The following is a 23,598-nucleotide window of genomic DNA, read 5'->3' on the forward strand; positions in this document are numbered from 1 at the left end:
CACCACCCCATTTCTAGGAGGTCTGAAAGGGGCATGCATAAGCGCACCAAAGTGCCTACCGCCCCTGTCCTACTGTCCCCATTTATTCGTACTCATTTCATTTATGCACGTTTACTCTGATACCTATTATCTTGTAAACGATTGACAAATAAATAAATAAATAAATAAATAAACAAATAAATAAATAAATAATGCATGAGGAAACGAGAGAGGCTGCGCAGCAGATCGCCACGTGCACGCTGCCCTGGCATGAAACCCGTGCCTGGTACGGTGCCGAAGCTATATGGGTTAGACTCATCCGCCGCTTTGTAACCGAGGTGGTTTTCTGAACTTTACGGTAAGAGTCTTCCTGGCCCCTCCCTCTTGGCCGCTGAACTGCGGGGCCAATGTGGCGCTGCTGCGCGCCGCCAACTCCCTCCTTCGCGCCCGACGCTTCGGGCAGCGGGCGAGCAAACGAGCGAGCGGCTTTAAAATGTCAAAGCTGGATCCAATTTGCCAGCGCGGGAGCGAAAGGATGAGGGGGACGTCTCTTCATCGGGGCTGAGGCAGCCCTTGCTTGTCGGACGATGAGGCTCTCTTGCAAAGTGGTGGCCCTGGCGCTCTGCCTGGCGCTCCTGCTGCTCCTCTACCTCTTGGTGGGCAACGCCGACGAGCCGCCTTTGCCAGCGGCGGGGGAAAGCCCCTCGGGACCCGTGGCCGCCGCGAACAACGTCGCCTCGCCGCTCCAGACTCGCTTCAGACCCGTCCAGCCGGCGGAGCCAGAGAAGGAAAAGGCGGCTCGGGTTTCCAAGCGGGAGCCACGTCCCCACCGAAAAGCAGGCAAACGCAGCGCGGGTCGAGCCAGAGGGAAGTCAACGAACCTTCGGTAAAGCCTTTCGAGTCGAACCCTTTCTTGCGGGTGGATCGTGTCTTGAAACAAAATGGGTGGGTCGGTCGGTCGGTGGGGATTTGGGAGAGATGGGGCCTCATCCTTCTCTCGGCTCCTAGGGCGGGAACCAGGTTTCTCCGAGAGGTACGCCCTGAGTCACGCTGGTAAACTCCGTGGGTTTTGCTTTGTAAGGGGGAGAGTGGAGTCATCGAAACTTTATCCGATTGGGGTTGGAATTCTTATTTGAGGGATTTTACTCCAAAATACAGATTGGTGCCTTCCGTATACTCTCAAACATGTGAAAGATGTATGGCGCAAGTATATTCACAGGGATACTAAGCCAGCATGCAGTTTGTATTTAATAGGGTAGAGTCCAACAATCATGTTTAATGTGTCATTTAATAATCAGGATGTGGTGGTAGGGAAATGTATATTTTTATGCATAATTTGTAAAACTGCTGATTGTATGTAATGATGTTAGAACTCTGTGTGTGTGTGTTTGTGTGTGTGTGTGTGTGTGTATACACACAGACACACTAACAGTTAAGGTTCACATCTCTCTCTCTCTCTGGAACATACATATTTGCTCATAAATATAATGTTTTGTGAGGTGGACTCACAGCTGTATACAGGATGTTAAGCAGCCTTTAGATATCCACTCAATCTCAAAATATTCTCCAGTTTTATACCCATTGACTAGTAAGTGAAAAAAATAATCAGTTGCCCAAACTGATTTCCTGAAAATGTTTCTGTATCAGCAACTGAAGTCCTCCATGCTTAATCCTTTGTTTCTGGAATGTTTATACTCTTCTCTGCTTACTATTGTTTCACTCTTAATGGTTTTCCTCTGTAGAGATAACAAAGTTTTGAATTACTTGGAAAAGATGACATGCATTGGCTTCCTGCCCTGTGTATCTATTCCAACTAAATGCTTATAGTAATGTTCATAACTGCTAGTTTACATGTTGCTGGAAGCTATGTGGGAATTTGTCAGCAGTTCCACATTGGAGTTTTCTGGTGTCTGCTTATTTGGGAAAAGAAATAAAGAAACATGGCTTAACACAATATTCTAACAAATAGAGAGACAGTTTGGTCAAATGATTCTAGCCTGGCGCCAGGCTAGAAACTAGGAGACTGATTTCTAGTCCTTAGACATGAAAGCCAGTAGGGTGTCACTGGGTCAGTCACTCTGTTAGCCCAGCTCACCTCACAGAGTTGTTTTTGTGGGGAAAGAAAAGGAAGGAGGATCATTAGGTATGTTCACTGCCTTCAATTGTTTATAAAAAAATAATAAAGGCAGGATATAAATAAAATTAATAATGTCCCAATTCCAGGTCCTTGGGAAGGACTTGACAGGTGGATAAAAGTGCCAAATCCAGTTTAAACATCTGGGTGACTGCAACAAACTATAACATTAAAAATAGACACTTAAGTTCTAAATTTTATCAGATGCATGGAGGTTGAACTAGAAAAAGAGAAGAGAAGAGCAATAGAGATGATGAGAGGCTGGATGTTAAATCTTCAGGAAAGTTGAAAGGACAAGGTGTTTAGCTTAAAGAAAAGAAGGCTAAAGAGAAGCATGATAGCAATTTTCTATAACTTGAAAGATTGTTGCAGGGAAGAGGGTGTATGCTAAGTGTCTTAGCATAAAGCAAAGACCAGTTAGTGAGATGCAAACTCAAAATAAGGAGTAATTTTTGACTGAGATCTATGAAGCAGTGGGATCGGTGCATCCTGCAGTCATCTTGAATGCTCCATCGTTGGAATTTTTTTAGAAAAAGGTTGTGTCAGGGTAATGATTTGAGAGCTGACCAGCTGCTACAATACTATAATACTGGGAATGAGTCAGCAAGCTTTTTGGGCTAATATCACTTTAAGAGCCTGTAATAAGAAGAGGCCCTCTTGGGGGGGTATCTCTCTCTCCTTGTGTGCTGTAATTGCTGTTTGATTGAGGTCTGACTAAAGTACATATATGTATACATTCTTTGTAGATAAAACCACTATTTATATATAAACCTTGCTTTACTGTATTTGCTCCTTGATTGTCTCACATGTTCACACTGTACACACTCTGACAGGTTGGTTAGGCATTTCCTTAGGACATGTGAGGATTCCTGCAGTGGATGGATTCAACCACCAACAATGATTCGGATCAGGATATTGGTGCCAAAGCAATTTTAATTTTTTTAAATTTTATTTAGTTATTAAATTTGTATGCCACCCATCTCACTATCAAGTGACTCTGGGCAGCTTCGAGTACCATAAATAATAAAATAGAAGATTAAAACATTAAAATATGGGGCATTAAAAGTTAAAACATTAAAACTAATATTAAAGTAAATAAAAAGAAGCAATGTATATTTGGGTGGAAGTGGGACTTTCTACCAATATATTAGCCACATCTAAAATGGGAGTGCCCCATCAGGGTCCCAAGCCAGTTTGCCGAACCTGATTTTATGGCTCTTTTGGAAGGTCGAGAGAGTAAGATCTCATCTTGGAGGTCAATGATATTCCAAAAGATAAGAGCCATGGCAGAGAAGACTCTTTTCCTGGCCCCATCAACCACAGTTCTTGGGCCAATATGATCTAGAGCATGCCCCTTCTCCCAGAGTAAATGGGGTGGGATAATCCTATTGGGCTGAGATGATTCCTTAAGTGACCTGGAACCATGCCACAAAGGGCTTTAAAGATAATAACCAATACTGTGAATGAAACCTGAAAGCAAACTGGGTAAAGCAATAACTTATTTTTCCTATGGAAATAATGGAACCAAAAAAATTACCATTAGTTTATCCAGCTTAAAAGCCCTATTTTTTTCATCCAAATATGGACTGAGCCTTACTTTTACCGTATAAAAGATCAGTCTTAAAAAGCAGCTCTTGATTTGTTCATTCTACATGGTTCCACTGATTACCAAATGTCACGACAGGTGTGTGGCTTTACCGATGCTCGTCTGATAATATGAGGTTGAATAATTAACCAAACAGTCAACATGCTTTTAATTTAAGACATTAATTACAGCTTTTTATATAATGGCAATTAGAAAAACATACTGCAATTTATGCCTGTTATGCTACTTAAGAAAAATAGGGTGAGAATAAAATTGCTAGACAATAATAGGCTTTTAATTTGGTAAAGTACAAATAATTGCTGCATGCTTTCTCTGGGTTGAAATAAATTGCTCTCACCCCCTTTCTTAATCAGGGCGACCTCATCTATCAAACAAAACAGGTCTGCCTTTGATTCATGGTTGCACAGAAATGAAAGAATGCCCCATTTTCTGAGATCTTATTCTTTATCCTATTAAAGCTCCAGGTTCCTAACTAGCCTTGTATCTGATTGAGAAGAAAGAATGTTTACTGTGACCACTAGTGAATCATGGATGGAATTCAAATGGCTGCATTAAAGCAGGATTCTTTTTCTGTTAGCTGCTGTGCCTTCTGAAGTCATTTTTCTTTAGAGCATATCTTAGATGATCAAGAACATTTCAGCCAGTAGCAAATGAATACATTCCTGTGGGGAAGGGGGAAAAAAAACCTCTGGTGAAAAGGACAAGAAAGGATGTAACCTTACATTATAGTTAAGCTGACTTGAGGGTGGTGGAGGAGAAGGATATAGTGAAAGTCTTTACATGTGAAAAGATCAAGGCTCTGCTTTAGCTAAGGTGCTGGAGACTTACTTGGATAAGTTTACTTGAAAGAAGTTGGAAGTGGTTTTTCCTTCTTCTCAGTCACTGAACTTTCCTACTGTGCTCCCATCCTTCGCTCACCAGTTCTGATCCTGCTCAACTTTTCTGAACTGAGATCAAATAAACTAGATGTCCTCATATGAACACAATCAGAATTCTTACCTTGCATGAACAGAATATTAACTGTGCTCTGTCATCAGAAAGATATTGGGGGAAAATGACAGGGATTCGGCACATATCTGTGCTGGTCGAGCAGTTAGAGCAAAGACAAAGGATGAGTAGGATAGAAGGACAAACTACCTTTTGCTTGCTGAATATAGCAGAACTGGGGTGTGGTGTATGCCACAAAATTGGTGTGAGGGGAAAGCCTCCCATTTAGCTGAATAGAAAGGAAAAAGCAATGGTAATTAAGAATAGCTGCTTTCAATGGAGGGCATTCCATATGCCACAATGGAATGTAACCTATGTTGCAAATCAGCACTGGGTTTTAGCAATTCCAACTCAAAAGGTTTACAGCCTTTAAAGTTCAAAAGGGAACTTCAGAAGAAAGTGCTTAAGTCTGTTTACTGCACACATGTGGGAATGCAAAGCAGTATTTCCCTTCGTAGAACATTAATGGCCAGCTGAACCTGGAGCTTCTGTTGTTACCTCATTCAGGGATTTTGTGCTATGAAGAAGCAATGTGCATACAAGGGATCGTCCTTGTTGTAGGCTGAGATGGGTAGTGTATGGTATAGCACCCTTATATAATCCTATCTCTCTTCCTTACATGCAGGTAGTCATTGATTTACTACTGGTCAATATGTCTCCCAAAAAGTAATTAAGATTCTAGTTCTGGAGTTAGAATGTACAGCCCCAGAGTCACATTGACTGCATTTTGGGCACTTGGCAAACAGAATGTATTTATGGCCATTTGTTGTGCCCCATGGTCACACGACTGTGATTTAATGACTTTTTTTTTAATAACCAATATTTACTTCTGATTTTCGGCTAAAACACTCCATAGTGAACAATGGGTTCACTCAGTGATTGCAGCATTCACTTACTAACTGCATATTCATGTAATAATGGTGATTCACTTAACAACTGCCACAAAAAGTAATGGTAAAATTGCTTTATAACCATCACAATTTACAATCATAATGGATAGGCTCCATTATGATTGTAAGTCATTGGAGAAGTGCTTTGCTAGTCTTGCACTGAAAAATGAATACAAATAAGGGAGAATCTCTTAAGGAAGGAGAATAGGAATTTATCTCTTAAAATTTATTTTATCTGTTTTGTTTCCTGAAACTTACAATATTGCCTACAATGCCTAAATTAATAAGTACATTGTTCTCTAGTGTTATCCCTTTATATGAAGCACAGCCATTTTTGCTTAATTTTCCATTAATTGAAATAATCCCAAGAAAAATCCAGTATTTATTTTATTTCATAAGCATATGTAATACTAGGCAGTTGGTATTATGGCAGCTCGGAACATTAAACATATACCACGTTAATCATATAACTCTTAAAAACTTGGATGATGAAAAAGAAGTTGCTAATCATTGTGTTCTGCCTTTCCCTAAAATTTCTGTGACTCTGCTTTACAAATTAACTGAGTCACCAGATTCTGACTGATAACATTCTTGGTTTCTCAGATCATTCATTTTCTGCAATTGTTATAATTGATCTAAAATGCTGTGTCAAAGAAATATGAGAACAGTACTATACAAAAACTTTCAGAGTTTTAAGGGTTTTTTCCTGTTAAAGGACATTGGTATGTAAATGTAATTCCCTGCTGTGAATTACACAGCTACAGACTCATGTCACAGTTTCTTTCCAGGCTGCTGTTAGTATCCCTTTTGAATTAAAATGTTCGGTAAAGTTCTTCATTGGCACTTCTTATTGGCCCCTTCAAACTTGGCTCAAGGGCTTATCAGAGAAATCAACAAGGTAATTAAACTGATTGTCTTAATTCCAGTCCAGTCCAAATTTAGGGATGGTATACTATGTTATCCTGCTAGTGGAAAAAATAGGGACAGTTTTAAGTTGAGGTAAATGTTCAATATTTACAGGTAGATAAACAAAATTGTAAGAAAATCCATGGAAAGTTTTGATAGTTTATGGTTGAATTGCATTTTTTTTGCTTAATCTATTAATCATTCCTTTGAAAGTTTTCATGTCTGAAATGATGAAATATTTCACATTTGATCTTAAGCAGTTTGTTCACATACAGTATGCAAGTTATTTCTTGATGTTTTACTTTTAAAGACATTAAATTTATTGGCACAGTCCAGGTAATTAGTTATAATTACTTTTGATGTCATGGATTGGTCCTTAAAGCCATAATCTTTTTTTACTGGATTTGATATCTGATTTAGGGGTGAAATGCTACTGGTTTGGACCAGTTTGCTGAAACCGATAGTAAAAAAATGCTACTGGTTGGGGCCAACCAGTAGATCTGACAATCAGCTGTGCAACAATCAACTATACTGCGCAATTTATATTCGCTAGAAATTAGGAAGTCCTGCTTTCTAGCAAATCTAAATCTTGCGGCACAGCTGTTCCCCCCCCCCTTTGCTGTTCTACTTAGCTTTGTAGACTCAGAAAAGGCTTCTGACTTCTCATTTTTCAGCTCTGCGTGGTAGCGCCTGCTTCGCATGTGTGCGAAGCAGACAGCGAAGTGAACCGGTAGCAGACTTCAGAGCATTTCACCTGTGATCTGATCCTGTTATAAAGGTTTTGAAAAATGTTTGTTTTCAAATCAAATGAGCATCCTTAATTACCAGAGGAGTATGGAACCAATACTAAAAATTTAGAAAGAGTTAATGTTTAACAAAGTAGAAAATCAATCAATGGTTCTAAGGCTAGAGAGAATTAACAGCATTTCTCAGCTGCCCTGAAACTATCAAAAGATTGGTGAAATGTTGATTATTTTGTAAAGGTGGGAGGGAAAAGCCGTTGATTTACTTCTTTGTGGTGTTATAAAGGCTAACAGCAATGTAGTATTGGTGGAAAACTATTTGAACATAGTATGTTCAAATTTCAAAGCATGCTTAGTGACAGTAAATGCAGTACAATATCCTGACTGTGCTGCTTAGAGCATCAAGTCAGCTCTGGGTAATTAGCGGCCTTAAAAGATTTTGGCTTTTTTCTGGTATTAACTGGCTCAGTGTGGTATGTTTCCAGGGCACTTTGCCTATAAAATTTTTCACATCTGCTTTAAATTGGACTCTACATTTTGTTGCATAATCATCTTGGGAGATATCTAAAATTTCACTCCAATCTAGTTGAATTTTATTTTTTCAGGCTGAGAATACTTACAACTGTCTTCTGTGCAACCTCTCCTTTAAATCCTTGCCTATTGACGCTGCTAGATAATTGCAGCTTGACAGATCACATTTATCAGAACGTTGATCATTCGCAAATATGGGTGCTCTTATGCTAATAAAATAATAATAGCCAGTTAACTATTTTCATTCCCTAAACCAGGGGTGCCAAATTCAAGGCCTGGGGCCGGATTCGAGTTGCTTAGATCTGGCCCGTGGGACTGCCCTGGAAGGACTGGCTCGCAGTACCTTTGCCAGCAAAAACTGAGCTCCAGAGGGCCGCATGCTGCCCTCCTAAACTCCGTTTTCGCTGGCAATGAGTTGTAGGAGGCTGTTGCAGCCGAAAAAGGAGCTTGAGAGCCTGTTTTCTCTGGCAGAGCACTCGGGCCACCACAGGCATCCACGACATGAGTCATGTCGAGTTGGCTATGCCCACCCTGGCCACATCCACTCCACCCCACCCCTGAGGTCAAACACAACTCTGTTGTAGCCCTCAATGAAATCAAATTTGACACCCTGTCCTAAACTGTCATTTTTTTTAGTGTTGGGTCCAAGTTAGCAAACCAAGAAGACAGATGGCCAGAAACAGGAGAACATCCTTCTTTCTTATCCAGAATCACCTCATCTTCTCTAATGAGCCTCAGCGTAGCCAGGCGTGCTTCCACTCTTCCACTTTCTTTTCTAGTTTGCCCTTGGTGCAGATGTAGGAGTTATCCTCCTGATGCAGGAACATACCTCTTGTACCTAAATAGCATTTGTAATAACTTGACATACCAGTATGGTTCATTGACATTGCAATACCTGGAGATGCACAAATTGAAGATAAACAGCAAGAAAAAAATCACAAAGTACCAGGAGTTGCAAATTGAAGTTGAGCGACTGTGGAAAAAGAAATTGTGTGTTATCCCGATTGAAATTGGAGCCCTTGTAGCAATACCTAAAGGGGTACCTTTCTATTTGGCAATTTTAAATTTATCAGACTTGAACATTCTGATTCTACAAAAAACCACCCTACTTGGAACAGCTTATATCCTCCGCCGTTACCTTAACAGTTCCTAGGTCCTTGGTTAGGACTCGAGCTGTTGAGCTACCAACCAACCCCATAGGCTGTGAATCTCACCAAAGATTAACCACATAATAATAGTAATCATCAGTGGGTGCAGCAAAATTTCACAAACTGACTACCTACAACGCCATGACTGAGTTGCTAAGATTATTCACTGGAAATTGTGCCAGAAATTTGGATTTGAGTACAGCAAAAACCACTAGGAACATCAGGTTGAGAAGGTTGTAGAGCATGAAAAAGTCAAGATCTTATGGGATTTCAGAATTCAGACTGACAGGCACTTGGCCCACAACACACCTGACATAACAATAGTTAAAAAGAAAAAAAGTATAGTTCATTGACATTGCAATACCTGGAGATGCAAGAATTGAAGATAAACAGCAAGAAAAATATCACAAAGTACCGGGACTTACAAATTGAAGTTGAGCGACTGTGGAAAAAGAAATCGTGTGTTATCCCGATTGTAATTGGAGCCCTTGGAGCAATACCTACAGGGCTACCTCGCTATTTGGAAATTTTAAATTTATCAGACTTGAACATTCTGATTCTACAAAAAAACACCCTACTTGGAACAGCTTATATCCTCCGATGTTACCTTAACAGTTCCTAGGTCCTTGGTTAGGACTCGAGCTGTTGAGCTACCAACCAGCCCCAAGGGTTGTGAATCTCACCAAAGATTAACAACAACAACAACAACAACAACAACAACAACAACAACAACAACAACATAATAATAATAATAATAATAATAATAATAATAATAATAAAAACATGAAAAAATCACAAAATACCAGGACTTAAAAATCGAAATTCAACGACTATGGCACAAACCAGCAGTGGTAATTCCAGTGGTAATTGGCACACTGGGTGCTATTCCAAAAGCACTGGAATTACATTTAAAACAGTTAAAAATTGACAAAATCACCATCAGTCAAATGCAAAAAGCCGCACTGCTTGGATCTGCACGCATATTACAAAAATATGTTACGATGTCCTAGGCCCCTGGGTGGGGCCCGACTAGTAACCAATGCCAAATCTGGCGAAACAACTGGCCGCTGTGATACAATTGTATAATAATAGTAATCGCACAGACTGATTATAAATTGCGGCACAATTCAGTAGCACAAATGATCCATTGGAATTTGAATTTGTGTAAAAATTATAATACTGAAACAGCAACAAACTGGTGGGAACATAAGCCTGAAAAAGTCACCGAAAAGCAGATGGTCAAGATCTTGTGGGATTTCCGTATACAAACGGACAAAATACTGGCGCATAATACACCAGACATCACACTGGTTGAGAAAAATAAGGTCACAATCATAGACATCGCAATACCAGGTGATGGCAGGGTCGCCGAGAAGGAACATGAAAAAATCGCAAAATACCAGGACTTAAAAATCGAAATTCAACGACTATGGCACAAACCAGCAGTGGTAATCCCAGTGGTAATTGGCACACTGGGTGCTATTCCAAAAGCACTGGAATTACATTTAAAACAGTTAAAAATTGACAAAATCACCATCAGTCAATTGCAAAAAGCCGCACTGCTTGGATCTGCACGCATATTACGAAAATACGTTACGACGTCCTAGGCCCCTGGGTGGGGCCCGACTAGTAATCAATGCCAAATCTGGCAAAACAACTGGCCGCTGTGATACAATTGTATAATAATAATAATAATAACAACAACAACAATGGCAATAGTGTTCCACATATTTATGCTGTTATAGTTTAGTTAGCCACCCCTGGTGTTGAATTATGAAGCAACCTGGGAATTTATCCCCATAATAACAACCATGGGCTTGTCCCACGCTGTCATGGCTGCAACACATATGGGTAGTCACACATTAGGTCTTGTTTTTGTTTCAGAACAGATGGTATCCGATTGGAAGATGGTGGAAATTTAACACCTGCCTTTTGTCATAGGCAGATGTTCTTTGACTGCTGCTGGGATGAATTGGGGTACTGATTTCTACAGGAAGGATGGACCTATTTGACCGCTGAGCCTGCTGGAGTGGTATATAAGTGTCAGTAACGAAAGGAATAAAACAAATGCATTTAAATAAGATATATAGAAATATTCCCTAGTTCAATTTTCCTGTATTTATAAAGATAAAAAATGGAGATCCTTGGGGAATAAAACAAAGGTTTTCTCTTGATTTTTTTTTTCAGCCTCTTTCTCTTCCCACTTCCTCCCCTTCTCATCCCAGGAGAGTAGTTTCTTCTGAGTGAACATAAATTGAATTTTGCTATGCCTATCCTTAGGATTGTAGTTTCAATTACGTGCAACAAAAACATTGGAAAAGTGCAAATATATTTTCATGCTGCGATTGGCATTGGTTTCAAAATAAGCACGATTAACGTAGACTAGAAGATATCTGGGACTGTTTTTAGCAGATAAGTGCTGCTTTACCAGGCTTTGAAGTGATTGGAACTTGATAGGAATCAAGCTGAGGATGACTGAAATTCATGCTTCCGGAAAAGAAAAACTATTCTGTTAAAGTTGGTCTTTTGCCAGAGAGTCCATAGGAGATCCTAATAGCAGTGAATCTGCTTGGGGGCTTGAATGGTTGGTATAGTGCCTTTCCCAGAGCAGAAGGAAGATTGTTCTCTGCAATTGTTTTTCCAGGGCTTCACATAGCATTGCTTGAAGTGCTTAATGCTTGCATTGCATAGACTTGCAATCGTATTGTCTTTCTTAAGGGATGCCATGTAATAGAGGCACTTGTCAAATCCTTATTTTTAATCTTCATGCAGCCATTGAGAATTTGTCTCCACCATCCTATGATCCATCCATACCTCCCTGTCCTTTCCAAACAATCTGCATAAGTTCTGCTTATGAGATCTAATGAAGTGAGTCATAAAGCTTCAGTAAAATGTTCTTTTTGCAATTTTGCTGAGTATAGGTGTCTAGCAGTGACGTGAGGTGAGGTTTATGGCTGGTGAGAAAGCAATTTTTTTAGACTTGTGGACTTCAACTCCCAGAATTCCACAGCCAGGCATGCTCAGTTCCGATTTAATGCGACAGCATTTGTTTTTCTCCTTTGCTAAATAAATTTCCTTCTTTCTTTTTCTTTTTCTTCTCTCTTCCCCTCCTTCCTCCCTCTCTCCTTCCCCCTTCTCTCACACACACACACACACACACACACACACACACACACACAGAAAGTTGCACCAGGATTCAGAAAATTTAGGTTTTCCTCCTCAGCCCAAGTTAGCAATACCACTAGCAGCATTTTGGCTGACAGGTGTAAATAGAAGTGGAAATTCATTCTACTGAAAACATTGTTTTTGCTTATGATTGGATAATTAAAATTTCAGAAGACCCAAAGGCATAGTATTAGAGTGTTACATAGTGCATAAACTAAAGAACTGTCTCAATATGCTCCCTCCCCCTCTCTCAAACACACACACACACACACACACACACACACACACACAGTTGCACCAGGAGGATGAAGTTTGAATTCCTCCCTCTCCCTCTGACCCACACGTACCTTTTCCAGCTGTTTCAGAGAGGATTTCAACTCTGCTCTTGCCTGCCATCATGAAAAGAAAAAAAATGTAAAAGGAAAAAGGCAAGAGGTGAGGTCAGGCTGAGCTAGTTGCTGCCAGAGTCACCATGGATGACTCTGCTTAGTGCTTAACTGTTTAAAAAAGCACCCTCTACAGGAGGAGGCAAGAGAACAACGTGCCTCATCTACGTCAGGAATTTTTTGGTTTTTAACTCTTGTTTAACTCTGCTCGAGTGATCATAAAACACCAGACTAGATGAGGCACGTCGTTCTCCTGCTGCCTCCTATAGAGGGCACTTTTTTAGAGGATTTTTTAAACAGTTAAGCACTAAGCAGAGTCGTCCATGGTGACTCTGGCAGCAACTAGCTCAGCCTGACCTCAGCTCTTGCCTTTTTCCTTTTGCCTTATTTTCTTTTCATGATCACAGTGGTGAGGCTCTGCCTCCCCTGCCTCCCCTGACTGCATGCCCCTGGTGTCTAGCTATCTCAGGTAGAAGCAAGGAAAGAAACCAGCAATCTACTCCCTAGTCATGTTGATTCAGAAGGTCTTACCAAGGTGCACCCCATTTGTGCTTTTTTCAAAAGCTGCCACCATTACTGCTAATGGCAACTTATGTATATATGTATCTATCCACAGCACAGGGATAATTGTTGTGGTATGCATTACCTCTATTTCTTTTTATGACTTCTTTTATAAAAATAATTTTTTGGGGTTACGTTTTGCCTTTTAAAAGTTAGCTAAATCTAAAACTTAATAAATGTAAATGTTAGGTATTTATTTGGCTAAGGACACCATGGAAGATTTACTGAGACAATAAAAACATAGTGAACCAAGAATGTTTGTGAATCTTCTTTAAATCCGAATTCACATCTTTGAGGAATACTAACTTTCCGCACTTAATGTAAGGCCAAGATATGGTTGTGGAGCAATTTCCAGATTGTTGTCTGGAAATTACTAATCTGGAAATTGCTAGTTAATTGACCAGGAGTATCTATTTCTCTACTTATCTGAATGTATTCCCTCTACTGTCTTCAAAGACTGAGGTCGATAACAAAAAACACTCAAAGTACATTTGAAATACTTCATGCATTTAGTTTAGAAGTTGATTTTAAAAATCTAAAAACTGCAACTGATCTTAGACTCTCCAAGTGTATAAACAGTTGATGCTGCTCCCTAATGCTAGATATAAATTCTGAGGTTGAATTTTGTGTGTGTTCTGCAATATATAATTGTTAGGAATGTTTATAATATTGACAATATATTAAATTACAGCAAACCACTAGCTAGGTTGCAAAAGGTGAACAAATTTAAAATAAAACAAAAAGTTTTTGTTTGGAATTAAGAATGATCTAAATGAGTCATCCTGGAATAAAAAAAACAAGGTGCTACCAAAAAGAAGGTTCTCTCCTTGATATTCAAATAGCTGAATTTGCAAGATCTTACGGATATGGTTTGGTGACTGGGCTTGGGAATATGGGAGTGTAGCAGAGCCTGTGCAATGGTTACACTGCCTTGATGTTGGGGTTTTTGTTTTGACTGCTAATTACACATGTATTGCTGTTTTGCTATCACATTTTTAATATGGTGCTTTTAATCGTTGCTAGATGCCCAGACTCTTGAAATGGACAGTTATATTCATTAAATATATATATAAATACTTCCAGAGTTACACACCTGAAATGTGGACAATTGGGAAAGCTAAATTTTTTATCTGTTTTGACAAGCTGGATTGAATAGTAATTGATGAATTGGTGGCAAGTTTTTTTATTCATTCATTCATTCAATTTCTATAAGCGGCCATCTCTGGATGGCTTACAGTTATAAACCAATTAAAATACAGGTAGCCCTCGACTTACAACCATTCTGTTAGTGACCATTCAAAATTACAGTGGCACTAAAAAAAGCGACTTATGATTGCTTTTCATACATTTCCATTTGTAGCAATAGCAATAGTACCTAGAGTTATATACTGCTTCACAGTGCTTTCAGCCCTCTCTAAGCGGTTTACAGTGTCATCCTATTGCCCCCAACAATCTGGATCCTCATTTTACCAACCTCGGAAGGATGGAAGGCTTTCTAATCTTGAGGCGGTGATAATCGAACTGCCGAATTGCTGGCAGCTGGCAGTCAGCAGAAGTAGCCTGCTGTGCCATCATGGCTCTTTGTAACTTTCCAGCTGGCTTCCAACAAACAAAGTCAAGGCGAGAAGCCAGATTCACTTCACGATAGCATAATTCACTTAACTGCAGTGGTTCACTTAGCAACTGTGGCAGAAAAGGTTGTAAAATGAGACCAAACTTACTTAATGCAGCCTTGTTCAGCAACAGAAATTTTGGGCTCAATTATGGTCATAAGGCGAGGAATACTGCCATTGGGCCACCAGCCATCAAGGTCCAGATGCATGGCCATAAGTCGAGGACTAGTTATAATTAATAAAATGGTAAAAACTTCCAAAAAATACATCTGAAATAATTTATCAAGTAACAGTAAAGGCGATTTCCCTATAGTTAAGATTAGTATAATGGAGCCTGTGTTCTTCCGCTACTGATGATCGTTTAGGATTGAGTTGGCATCCAAGACCCTGGATGCCCTCATGTTTCCAAGAATCCAAAGCTAGGCGCCATCTTCTGCATAAAATTAGTGTTCTTGGTTAAAGGGTCATTGGCACGCTAGACTTTTAGGGGTTTTCATGCTTTAATGGGAATGCATAGGCAACAGCCACCTCAGTGTTGCATTTTTGGTATAGAGCTTGATTTACTGACACAAGAACAAGCCTAAAAGAAGTGGGCAAAAGATATAATAGTCAGAAGGGGGAAAGAAAGAGCACACAAACTAGAAGCAACCAATTATATACACTTTAATAATTCAGTAGGCTTTTCACTAATTGGCTGGAAAGTAAATACTATTTGCATAAATGCCTTGTGCCATTATTTATCCATTGCAGAAATAGAGGTTTAATTAAGACAAAAGCCTATGGACTTTTAAGCAATTAATTAAATATATTGCATTGCTGAACTAGTGAGGTGCTGAAATCTAATGTCCCTTAAGGCACAAGTAGATTTATGCTGCAATATGGAACAGCAGTTATTACTAGACATTTTAGTTTCTTGGTGAGAAAATATGGGCACTTTTTTACGGAAGAAATAATCTGAACACCATTGGTATTTTACATTACAAGAGCCAGGATTCTGTGCTGAGAGCCATGTTTTCAGATTAATAACATTATTATAAATAAACCATTTCTATCTGCATGTCAATTCTGGGCATTTCAGAAGTCCTTTTAATTTGTGGTCAACACAGTGTTAAACAGGGAGCTGCATTTATTGCTAAGTGGTTATATCAGTAATTCAGGCTTATACAGAAAAGGCAGAATGAGTAAAAGCTGGGGGGAGAAAACCATTTAAGTAATTCTGCCTCTAGAACAGTGAGACCTTTGCCATGTTGAGCTGTGGTGGCGCAGTGGTTAGAGTGCAATACTGCAGGCTACTTCACTGACTGCCAGCTGCCTGCAGTTTGGCAGTTCAAATCCCACCAGGCTCAAGGTTCACTCAACCTTCCCATCCTTCCAAGGTATGTAAAATGAGAACCCAGATTGTTGGAGGGCAATAGGCTGAGTCTATACCATTTAGAAAGTGCTGTAAAAGTACTGTGAAGCTGTGTCTATTGCTATCTCCACAATCAGCAAGGCTGCTGGTCTGATGTTAGAACCATTTTCATGTCTCACTTGTGATTATTTTCTGAAGCAACTGAAACTACGTAGATTTTACTTGATAACAGTAAATACTTTTTGTTGCCTCTGCTATGCAGAGTTCCCTCCATATAATAACACTCAAAGTAAATTTGATAGAAAGCAGTTGAGGAAGATGTTATCTTAATCACCTGTTGATTCAGTAACCTAAATGAAAATAAGCGGTGGCAACCTCTTCTAATATATATATTTCTTTAATCACGGTACCTCTAAAACGTTGATTATGATCCATGTACATTTTTAAATAATTACTTTTAGGAGACCAAAGGACCAAAAGCATTCTGCAGCCCAGTTTTCTTCAGTGCAATGGATGCATCTTGCGGTTGTAGCATGTGGCGACCGGCTGCTAGAAACTCTCAACATGCTGAAATCAGCAGTTCTTTTTAGCAACAAGAAGCTCAAATTTCATATTTTTGCTGAGGATTCCCTGAAGCCAGAATTTGAGAAGAAAGTGAGTCTCTTTCAGTGATTTCTTTGTTTAAAAACAACCGCTAAGCCTCAGATTTGTTTAAAAGGCTATAGATTCCCTTAGAAAGCTCTGTCAGCCGTGAGTTAATAGTGGCTGAACTTCTGCTCCTAAACTCTCAGTAAAGCTCAGCCTTAGTACATGATGTTAGTGGAAGATGTTTGAATAGCATTTCTGCTCCCATAAAGGCACCCTCCCTGTAATGCTAATTCTCCCTTTCCTTCTTGTGTTTTGCAGTTAGAGGAATGGCCTACCTCTTTCTCAAAGAAGTTTGAATACAATGTCTACCCAATCTCCTTCTCAGTTGGAAACGCTGAAGAGTGGAGAAAATTATTCAAGCCATGTGCTGCCCAACGCCTCTTTCTTCCGGTAAGGTACTCAAAATGTCATAGGTGAAGCTGAAAAGACATAAAGAGGCTTTATTGGTCTTAAAGTTAAAAACCTAAATGCAAAGTGGTATTACGGTCCTTATGCCCGCAGTTCCTTTATTGCCCTGTTGTATCTTTTCAGAACAAGGAAATCAAGATCGTTGTTCCATACGCTTGTTCAACTGAATACAGTACAATAACAAAGAGATGTAACACATAACATCTAACTTGTCTCAGCCAACAAGAAAAAGATAGGGATTGATTGGGTTCATGCTTCATAGGTTTTATTTCAAGATTTCTATTATGAGGTTAGGTCAGAAAGGTATCAAGTAGATGAAAATATCATTTACTGACTTTGTGGCTGATTGCAGTCTAAATTGAATTTCCGGTTTAGATAACCATTCTGAAGACCCAATGTTTCCTGGATATAGGTCCCCAATATCCATCATTCTCATGCCTACTGGGAAAGATGGAACTTATGAACTAACACATATTGGGATTATTGTAACCAAGGCATGAGACTGATGGATAGCCAGGGCCGCAGTAGAATGCATTGGAAAAGAAACTGATGCAGTGTGGACAATAAATGTTTATTGAACTGGTTCTGATTCTGGTTTAAATTACCTATGTTTAATTATGGTTTGGAGGGGACGCGGTGGCTCAGTGGCTAAGACACTGAGCTTGTCGATCAGAAAGCTTGGCGGTTTGAATCCCTAGTGCTGCATAATGGAGTGAGCTCCCATTACTTGTCCCAGCTTCTGCCAACCTAACAGTTCGAAAGCATGTAAAAATGCAAGTAGAAAAATAGGGACCACTTGGTGGTAAGGTAACAGCGTTCCGTGCACCTTTGGCATTTAATCATGCCGACCACCTGACCACGGTCTTTGAGAATTCACTGGCATAGCTTGCATGTCTTTGGACAGTGCTGGCTCTTCGGCTTTGAGACGGAGATGAGCACCCCCCTCCCTAGGGTCAGGAACAACTAGCACATATGTGCAAGGGGAACCTTTACCGTTACCTAATTATGGCTGGAAGATTGTATTGTAAGTAGCACCCAATTAGAGAAGGGCCTTGGTAATAGTTGGGATTGTGGGAAAGAGAAATTTAGCTTACTCCTCCAGAGCTTCATGTCTGAAGACAATCCATTCTCTGCAGATGCTGCTGCTTCTTGGGCAAATTCTCCAGAGATGCTAGTGGGGGATTTCCTCTGTGCATATATCAGACTGCAAGAAAGATTTTCCCATCAATTCTCAGCAGGAGGAAATTAATTCACCTCTGTGCTTTCTGCTATTCTGGTAATTACCAACTCCATCCATTGAAACTAGCAGCATTTATAATCAATGAAGCACATAGTGTCTTCTTTGGGGCATTCTTTGGCTTTTTCAATTATCCAGGGTGTATCAGCAATAATGACTTATATTTCTCGGCCTTTTCTAAACACAGCTTGAACATCTGGTGTCTCTTTTTCCATGCAGAGCTATAATCTGCATTGGATGATCCCAAGTATTATTTTGCTAGCGTGTCAGATTACGGATATTGCATGATAGTTTAGTGGTACACTCTATTAAATCTCTCTCTCTCTCTCTCTCTCTCTCTCTCTCTCTCTCTCTCTCTCTCTCTCTTCTCATATTGGAATGTAGATTGACCTCTTTCAATCTCTCAACCACTGTGTCATTCTCTAAATTCACTGGCATAGCTTGCTTAGAAACTTTACTGATTCTTCTTTCTGCTGCTTGTCATATTTCAATGGGTATTTCCATCAATTCCTGTGGTCTTGGTGATCAGTGATTTAAGTGCAGATTTAATTTCATTTTCTGTACTAGAAGTTCTCATAAGTAGGAGATATTGTCTAAGTTACTGTTGTACAGTATTTCAGTATATTCCTTCCATTTTGGTTTGTTCTCCTTCGAATAGATCATTATCTGTCAACTAGTCTCCTTTGGCATATCACTTCCAAGGTTGGAACTTGCTTCTGGACTCTCAGATTTTTAAAAATATTTTCCTTGTTTTTCCATGTCTGCTTCCATCTCCAGTTTGTTTACTGATGTTGTTGTAATACTGCTTCTTGTCTGTTCTAACAGCTCTCTGAAATCCCTTGTTAAAATTATGAGATGTTTGTTTTTCTTGGCTTTGATTTGTCTTCTTGGCAATTTCTATGGTTTGTTCTGACATTCAGTTTGCTTTATGTTTCCCAATTTTAGGCAATCCTTTTTCATATTCATCTTTAACAAGTTTTTAAAGTTCACTCCATACTTCCTCTGGTTCTGTTAAGGGCAAAGCATTTCTGAAAAAAGTTGCCATGAAAACTGCAGGGATTTGTCCAGGCAGTTTCCAAGAACTGGACATTGCTGAACAGACAAAAAAATGATTACAGTAAATAATGTCTATTCCTGTTAGGTAGAGCATCGCTCACATTAAAATAGTGTGACTCTTAGAGTTCCATGATCCAAGCATTCTTATTTGTTCTGTACAATAGAATATATATATATATATATGAAATTGTCCACTTTAAGAATGAGTTTGTTTCCTTTAATAAAGACAGTCTGTTAGCCTCACCTGCCTAAAGGTAAAAGTCCCCCTCGCACATATGTGCTAGTCATTCCCGACTCTAGGGAGCAGTGCTTATCTCCATTTCAAAGCCGAAGAGCCAGCGATGTCCGAAGACATCTCTGTGATCATGTGGCCAGCATGACTAAACACTGAAGGTGCATAGAATGCTGTTACCTTCCCACCAAAGGTGGTCCCTATTTTTCTACTTGCATTTTTTACATGCTTTCGAACTGCTAGGTTGGCAGAAGCTGGGACAAGTAACGGGAGTTACACGGCACTAGGGATTCAAATTGCCGACCTTTCGATCAACAAACTCAGTATCTTAGCCACTGAGCCACCGCATCCCTGGTATGCATCATGTGCCTATCTCAAGGCAAACTAAGATTGAATAAGATGACACACTCAGTTTTATATTGCAGCTATTTTCACTGTTGCATCCAGAATCAGAATAGAGCTGGAAAGGATGTTGGAGGTCTTCTAGTCCAGTCCCCTGCTCAAGCAGAAGGCTGTTTATAACACGGCTTTCCAGACTTTTCTTAAAAACCTCCAATGATAAAGAGAGCTGTCCTTTCCAAGTTTGCCCCTCTGATAAATTTTTCAGTATTTTTATTTAAAATAAAAAGAACATAGACCAAACCTACTTTTATAGACATGTGCATTCTGGGAGAAGTTTACTCATCCTACCTAACTTTTCAGATATAATACTTTGGTGAAATTGCACCAGCTCTTCCTAGGTAGTATCTTGAGAGAGTAATAGAAGTGTTTACACAGTAAGATTAGAAAGTGACAACTGTCATTCTTAGCAGGAGGTATTTTCTCCAAGAACTGTAGCATCCAGTTGCTGCTTCAATTTTTTTTGTCATTGTACTGTTTAGGGGCTTGCCACTTTTTATGTCAGTGTACTGCTCCTTTTCAGTTAATAAGACTCAACAGTTCATGCTGTCACCCCTGTATAGACTTTAATAAAGTGCTGTTCATATTCTGACACAGATAATATGTTCGTTTCTTGCTGACTTGCAACACAATCTGCTTTTTGTTTTGGAACTCTTCAGCACTTCTGCTTATTTATTAGTGGCAGTTTTATAATGTACTTTAGCCAAAAAGGCTGCTAGAATGACTAATGTATAATCACTAATATAAGACAGTCTGTGCCTTGGTTTCATTTCCATCTCCCTTTTTAACTTCTTTGTAATATGAAATAAAAGGGAAAGGAGGAATGGGAGAAACAAAATTAATGTATTTTTCATGTTATGGGGCAGACAAGCTTTGGTGACTAAATTTCAGAGAAAAGGAGTGGGGGGGGGGTGATTTTGATTTTGCCTTAGGTTTTTAAGGCAAAATAGGAATCTTAAGCTCAATGGAGGCTTCACATACTTTCTGGAAAGAATGGAAAAAACCCTCAGTACAGGTATTCCTCGACTTACAACAATTCATTTAATGACCGTTCAAAGTTACAACAGCACTGAAAAAAGTGACTACTGTTGCAGCATTCCCATGGTCATGTGATCAAAATGCAGACGCTGGACAACTGACTCACATTTATGATTGTTTCAGTCTCCCGAGGTCACGTGATCACCTTTTGCAACCTTTCCAACAAGCAAAGTCAATGGGGAAACCAGATTCATTTAACAACCATATTACTAACTTAACAACTGTGGTGATTCACTTAACAACTGTTGCAAGAAAAGTCGTAAAATGGGACAAGATTCATTTAACAAGTATTTCTCTTAACAGCAAAACCTTTGGGCCCAGTTATGATGTAAGTTGAGGATTATCTGTAGATGGCACATTAAACTTGGTGAATACTTATGTTAAAGACATAAAAGGGTTATATTTTGATTCAGTGAGAAGAATCTGAAGAAGTCCTAGAGTTCCTTAGTAGAATATCGGGTTCTGTAAACATCTTGTGTAAATTACTCACTTGCAAACCAATGAAAGATACACCCCAAAATAATCATTTGGTTCAGTTTATTTTGATTATTTAACCTGTCACTTTTGGTTATAAGAGTATGCTCCCATAATTACTCAAGAAAGGCAATGTATTTTTAAAAATGGGATGTTGGTATTTCAAGGCTCATACAAAGGATGTCCGTTCGTTCAATTTCTATGGAGGCCCATCTCTATCTATGACTCTAGGAGAATTACAATTCAGTTGATTTAGACTTAGCTTTTAAGAGTTTTCTTTATTGCCTATATTCCATGTCTCTCGGTCAGGGAGATGGATGGTTTCTAAATTAGATAACTAAAACAGATAAATAAAACGTCTTTTTAAAAACATGGCAGCTAAGCTTTTATATCTGAGTACATTCCATTGTTATTGCTAGCCTAAAGATATACCTGGCTTTATGTATTATATTTTAGCTTACCCATGCTGCAAAAACAAAAAGGAACATGGGGTTCAATCCCCAACCTTCTATTTGTAAGTTAGGATAGTAATATTTAGGGTTTGCAAAGATAGAACTTCACTGTAGTATTCATGATATAGTGCCAGCAAATTTAATCAGAAAGGTTTTTGGGGAATAAAGACAATTAAAAGGAGGTTTTTTTAAATAAAAGTTAGAGGGGAGATAAACTAGGGAAAAGGCATTATGAAAAGCCTCAAATCTACTCTGCTGTGTTGTTTAAAATTAATGAAATTAGGGGTAGATTTATAACGAACATGATGGCACAAGAGGGTATATGACAAACAAGAATTAACCTGATTATCATCCATTCATTTGATATACTATTATCAATATAGCTAGTAAACCAGTGTCTTCCATGACAATTCTTTCCAGCAGTTCAAGCTGGGCAAAGAGCTACAGCTCAATCACACAACGCCCTGCATGTATGCTGAAAGATTGGAATTCAGTTCTTGATCACTTGTTTGTTATAGGAAGATATCTGAAACAACATCATATTCTAATAAATCCACCTCCCCTAATTTGGTTCCTTCAGGTGGGCCAAACATGAGCTATCATCATCTCCAGATGATGTAATACATCAGGTCTGGGCAAAGTTATGATTTAGTAACATATGGATAAGGCATAGAGTTTAAAAGTCGAATTGGATCATTGTATGGCAGGAGATCAAAAGGAAAAAACAAATTGAGAAAGACCGAAATGGAGTGCAGATATAATTGCTTTTGTCTGAACAAGGAGATATAATAGGATCTTGAAGTTTGTCCAGCAATCTGTGCTGAATGGAAACATAGGTTGTTCCATTATAAAACTAAAATTCCTGCTGGAGTGGAATGCTTTGTAAGGAAAACTTTGTAGACTGTGTGCCTTCATAAACTCTCTACTGCCTGACATGGCTTACGACTTGAACAGATGTAACTTGGTTCGTCTCTAAGCCCTCTAAATAAGGCAAAAATAGGAGGGTTGGCAATTAAGAAGGGAAGACATTGCTTGCCATTCAAAGGAGAATTTGTGAAGTAAGTAATGGATTCCTCTTACAGGTTTGGTGTTGTTGTTAGCTGCAAAGTCGTGTCCAACCCATTGCAACCCCATGGACAATGTTCCTCCAGACCTTCCTGTCCTCTAACCATCCTCTAGAGTCCATTTAAGCTCACACCTACTGCTTCCATGACTCCATCCAGCCACCTCATTCTCTGTCATCCCCTTCTTCTTTTGCCCTCAATCTTTCCCAGCATTAGGCTCTTCTCCAGTGAGTCCTTCCTTCTCATTAGGTGGCCAAAGTATTTGAGCTTCATCTTCAGGATCTGTCCTTCTAAAGAGCAGTCAGGATTCATCTCCTCTAGGAATGACCGGTTTGATCGCCTTGCAGTCCAAAGGACTCGCAGGAGTCTTCTCCAGCACCACAGTTCAAAGGCCTCACTTCTTTAATAACTATCAATTCTAAATCTATTTTCCTTTTAACTCTTCCTTGTAACTGTTAGAAAGTAACTTCCTTAACACTAAAAGGAAAATAAAGCTGGTGCACAGAAAGGCAGGTCAGAGGTATTTGCCTTGTGATTGGTATATCCGTTGGTGAGTCTTCAATATATTTATTTTTGTTTTCCTGTGTATA

At 39.3% G+C, this 23,598-nt stretch overlaps 1 protein-coding gene across 2 annotated transcripts in view; it reads left to right on the forward strand.

Annotated features, from left to right (window-relative positions):
* The first annotated feature begins 441 nt into the window (after positions 1-441).
* GXYLT2 (glucoside xylosyltransferase 2) overlaps positions 442-23,598 on the forward strand; it is a 30,960-nt gene continuing 7,803 nt past the window's right edge. For both annotated transcript variants that reach the window (XR_015695878.1, XM_014056053.2), the window contains exons 1-3: positions 442-865; positions 16,462-16,654; positions 16,907-17,038. Coding sequence is in view for 1 of the 2 variants with exons in the window: in XM_014056053.2 (XP_013911528.1) it covers positions 567-865; positions 16,462-16,654; positions 16,907-17,038 (624 nt within the window). In the remaining variant the exon portion in view is untranslated. The remainder of the gene's footprint in view (positions 866-16,461; positions 16,655-16,906; positions 17,039-23,598) is intronic.

This window comes from Thamnophis sirtalis, unplaced genomic scaffold, assembly GCF_051295495.1.
Source record: "Thamnophis sirtalis isolate CommonGarterSnake01/CBP01778 unplaced genomic scaffold, rThaSir2_p1.2 scaffold_3, whole genome shotgun sequence".
Classification (NCBI taxonomy): Eukaryota; Metazoa; Chordata; class Lepidosauria; order Squamata; family Natricidae; genus Thamnophis; species Thamnophis sirtalis.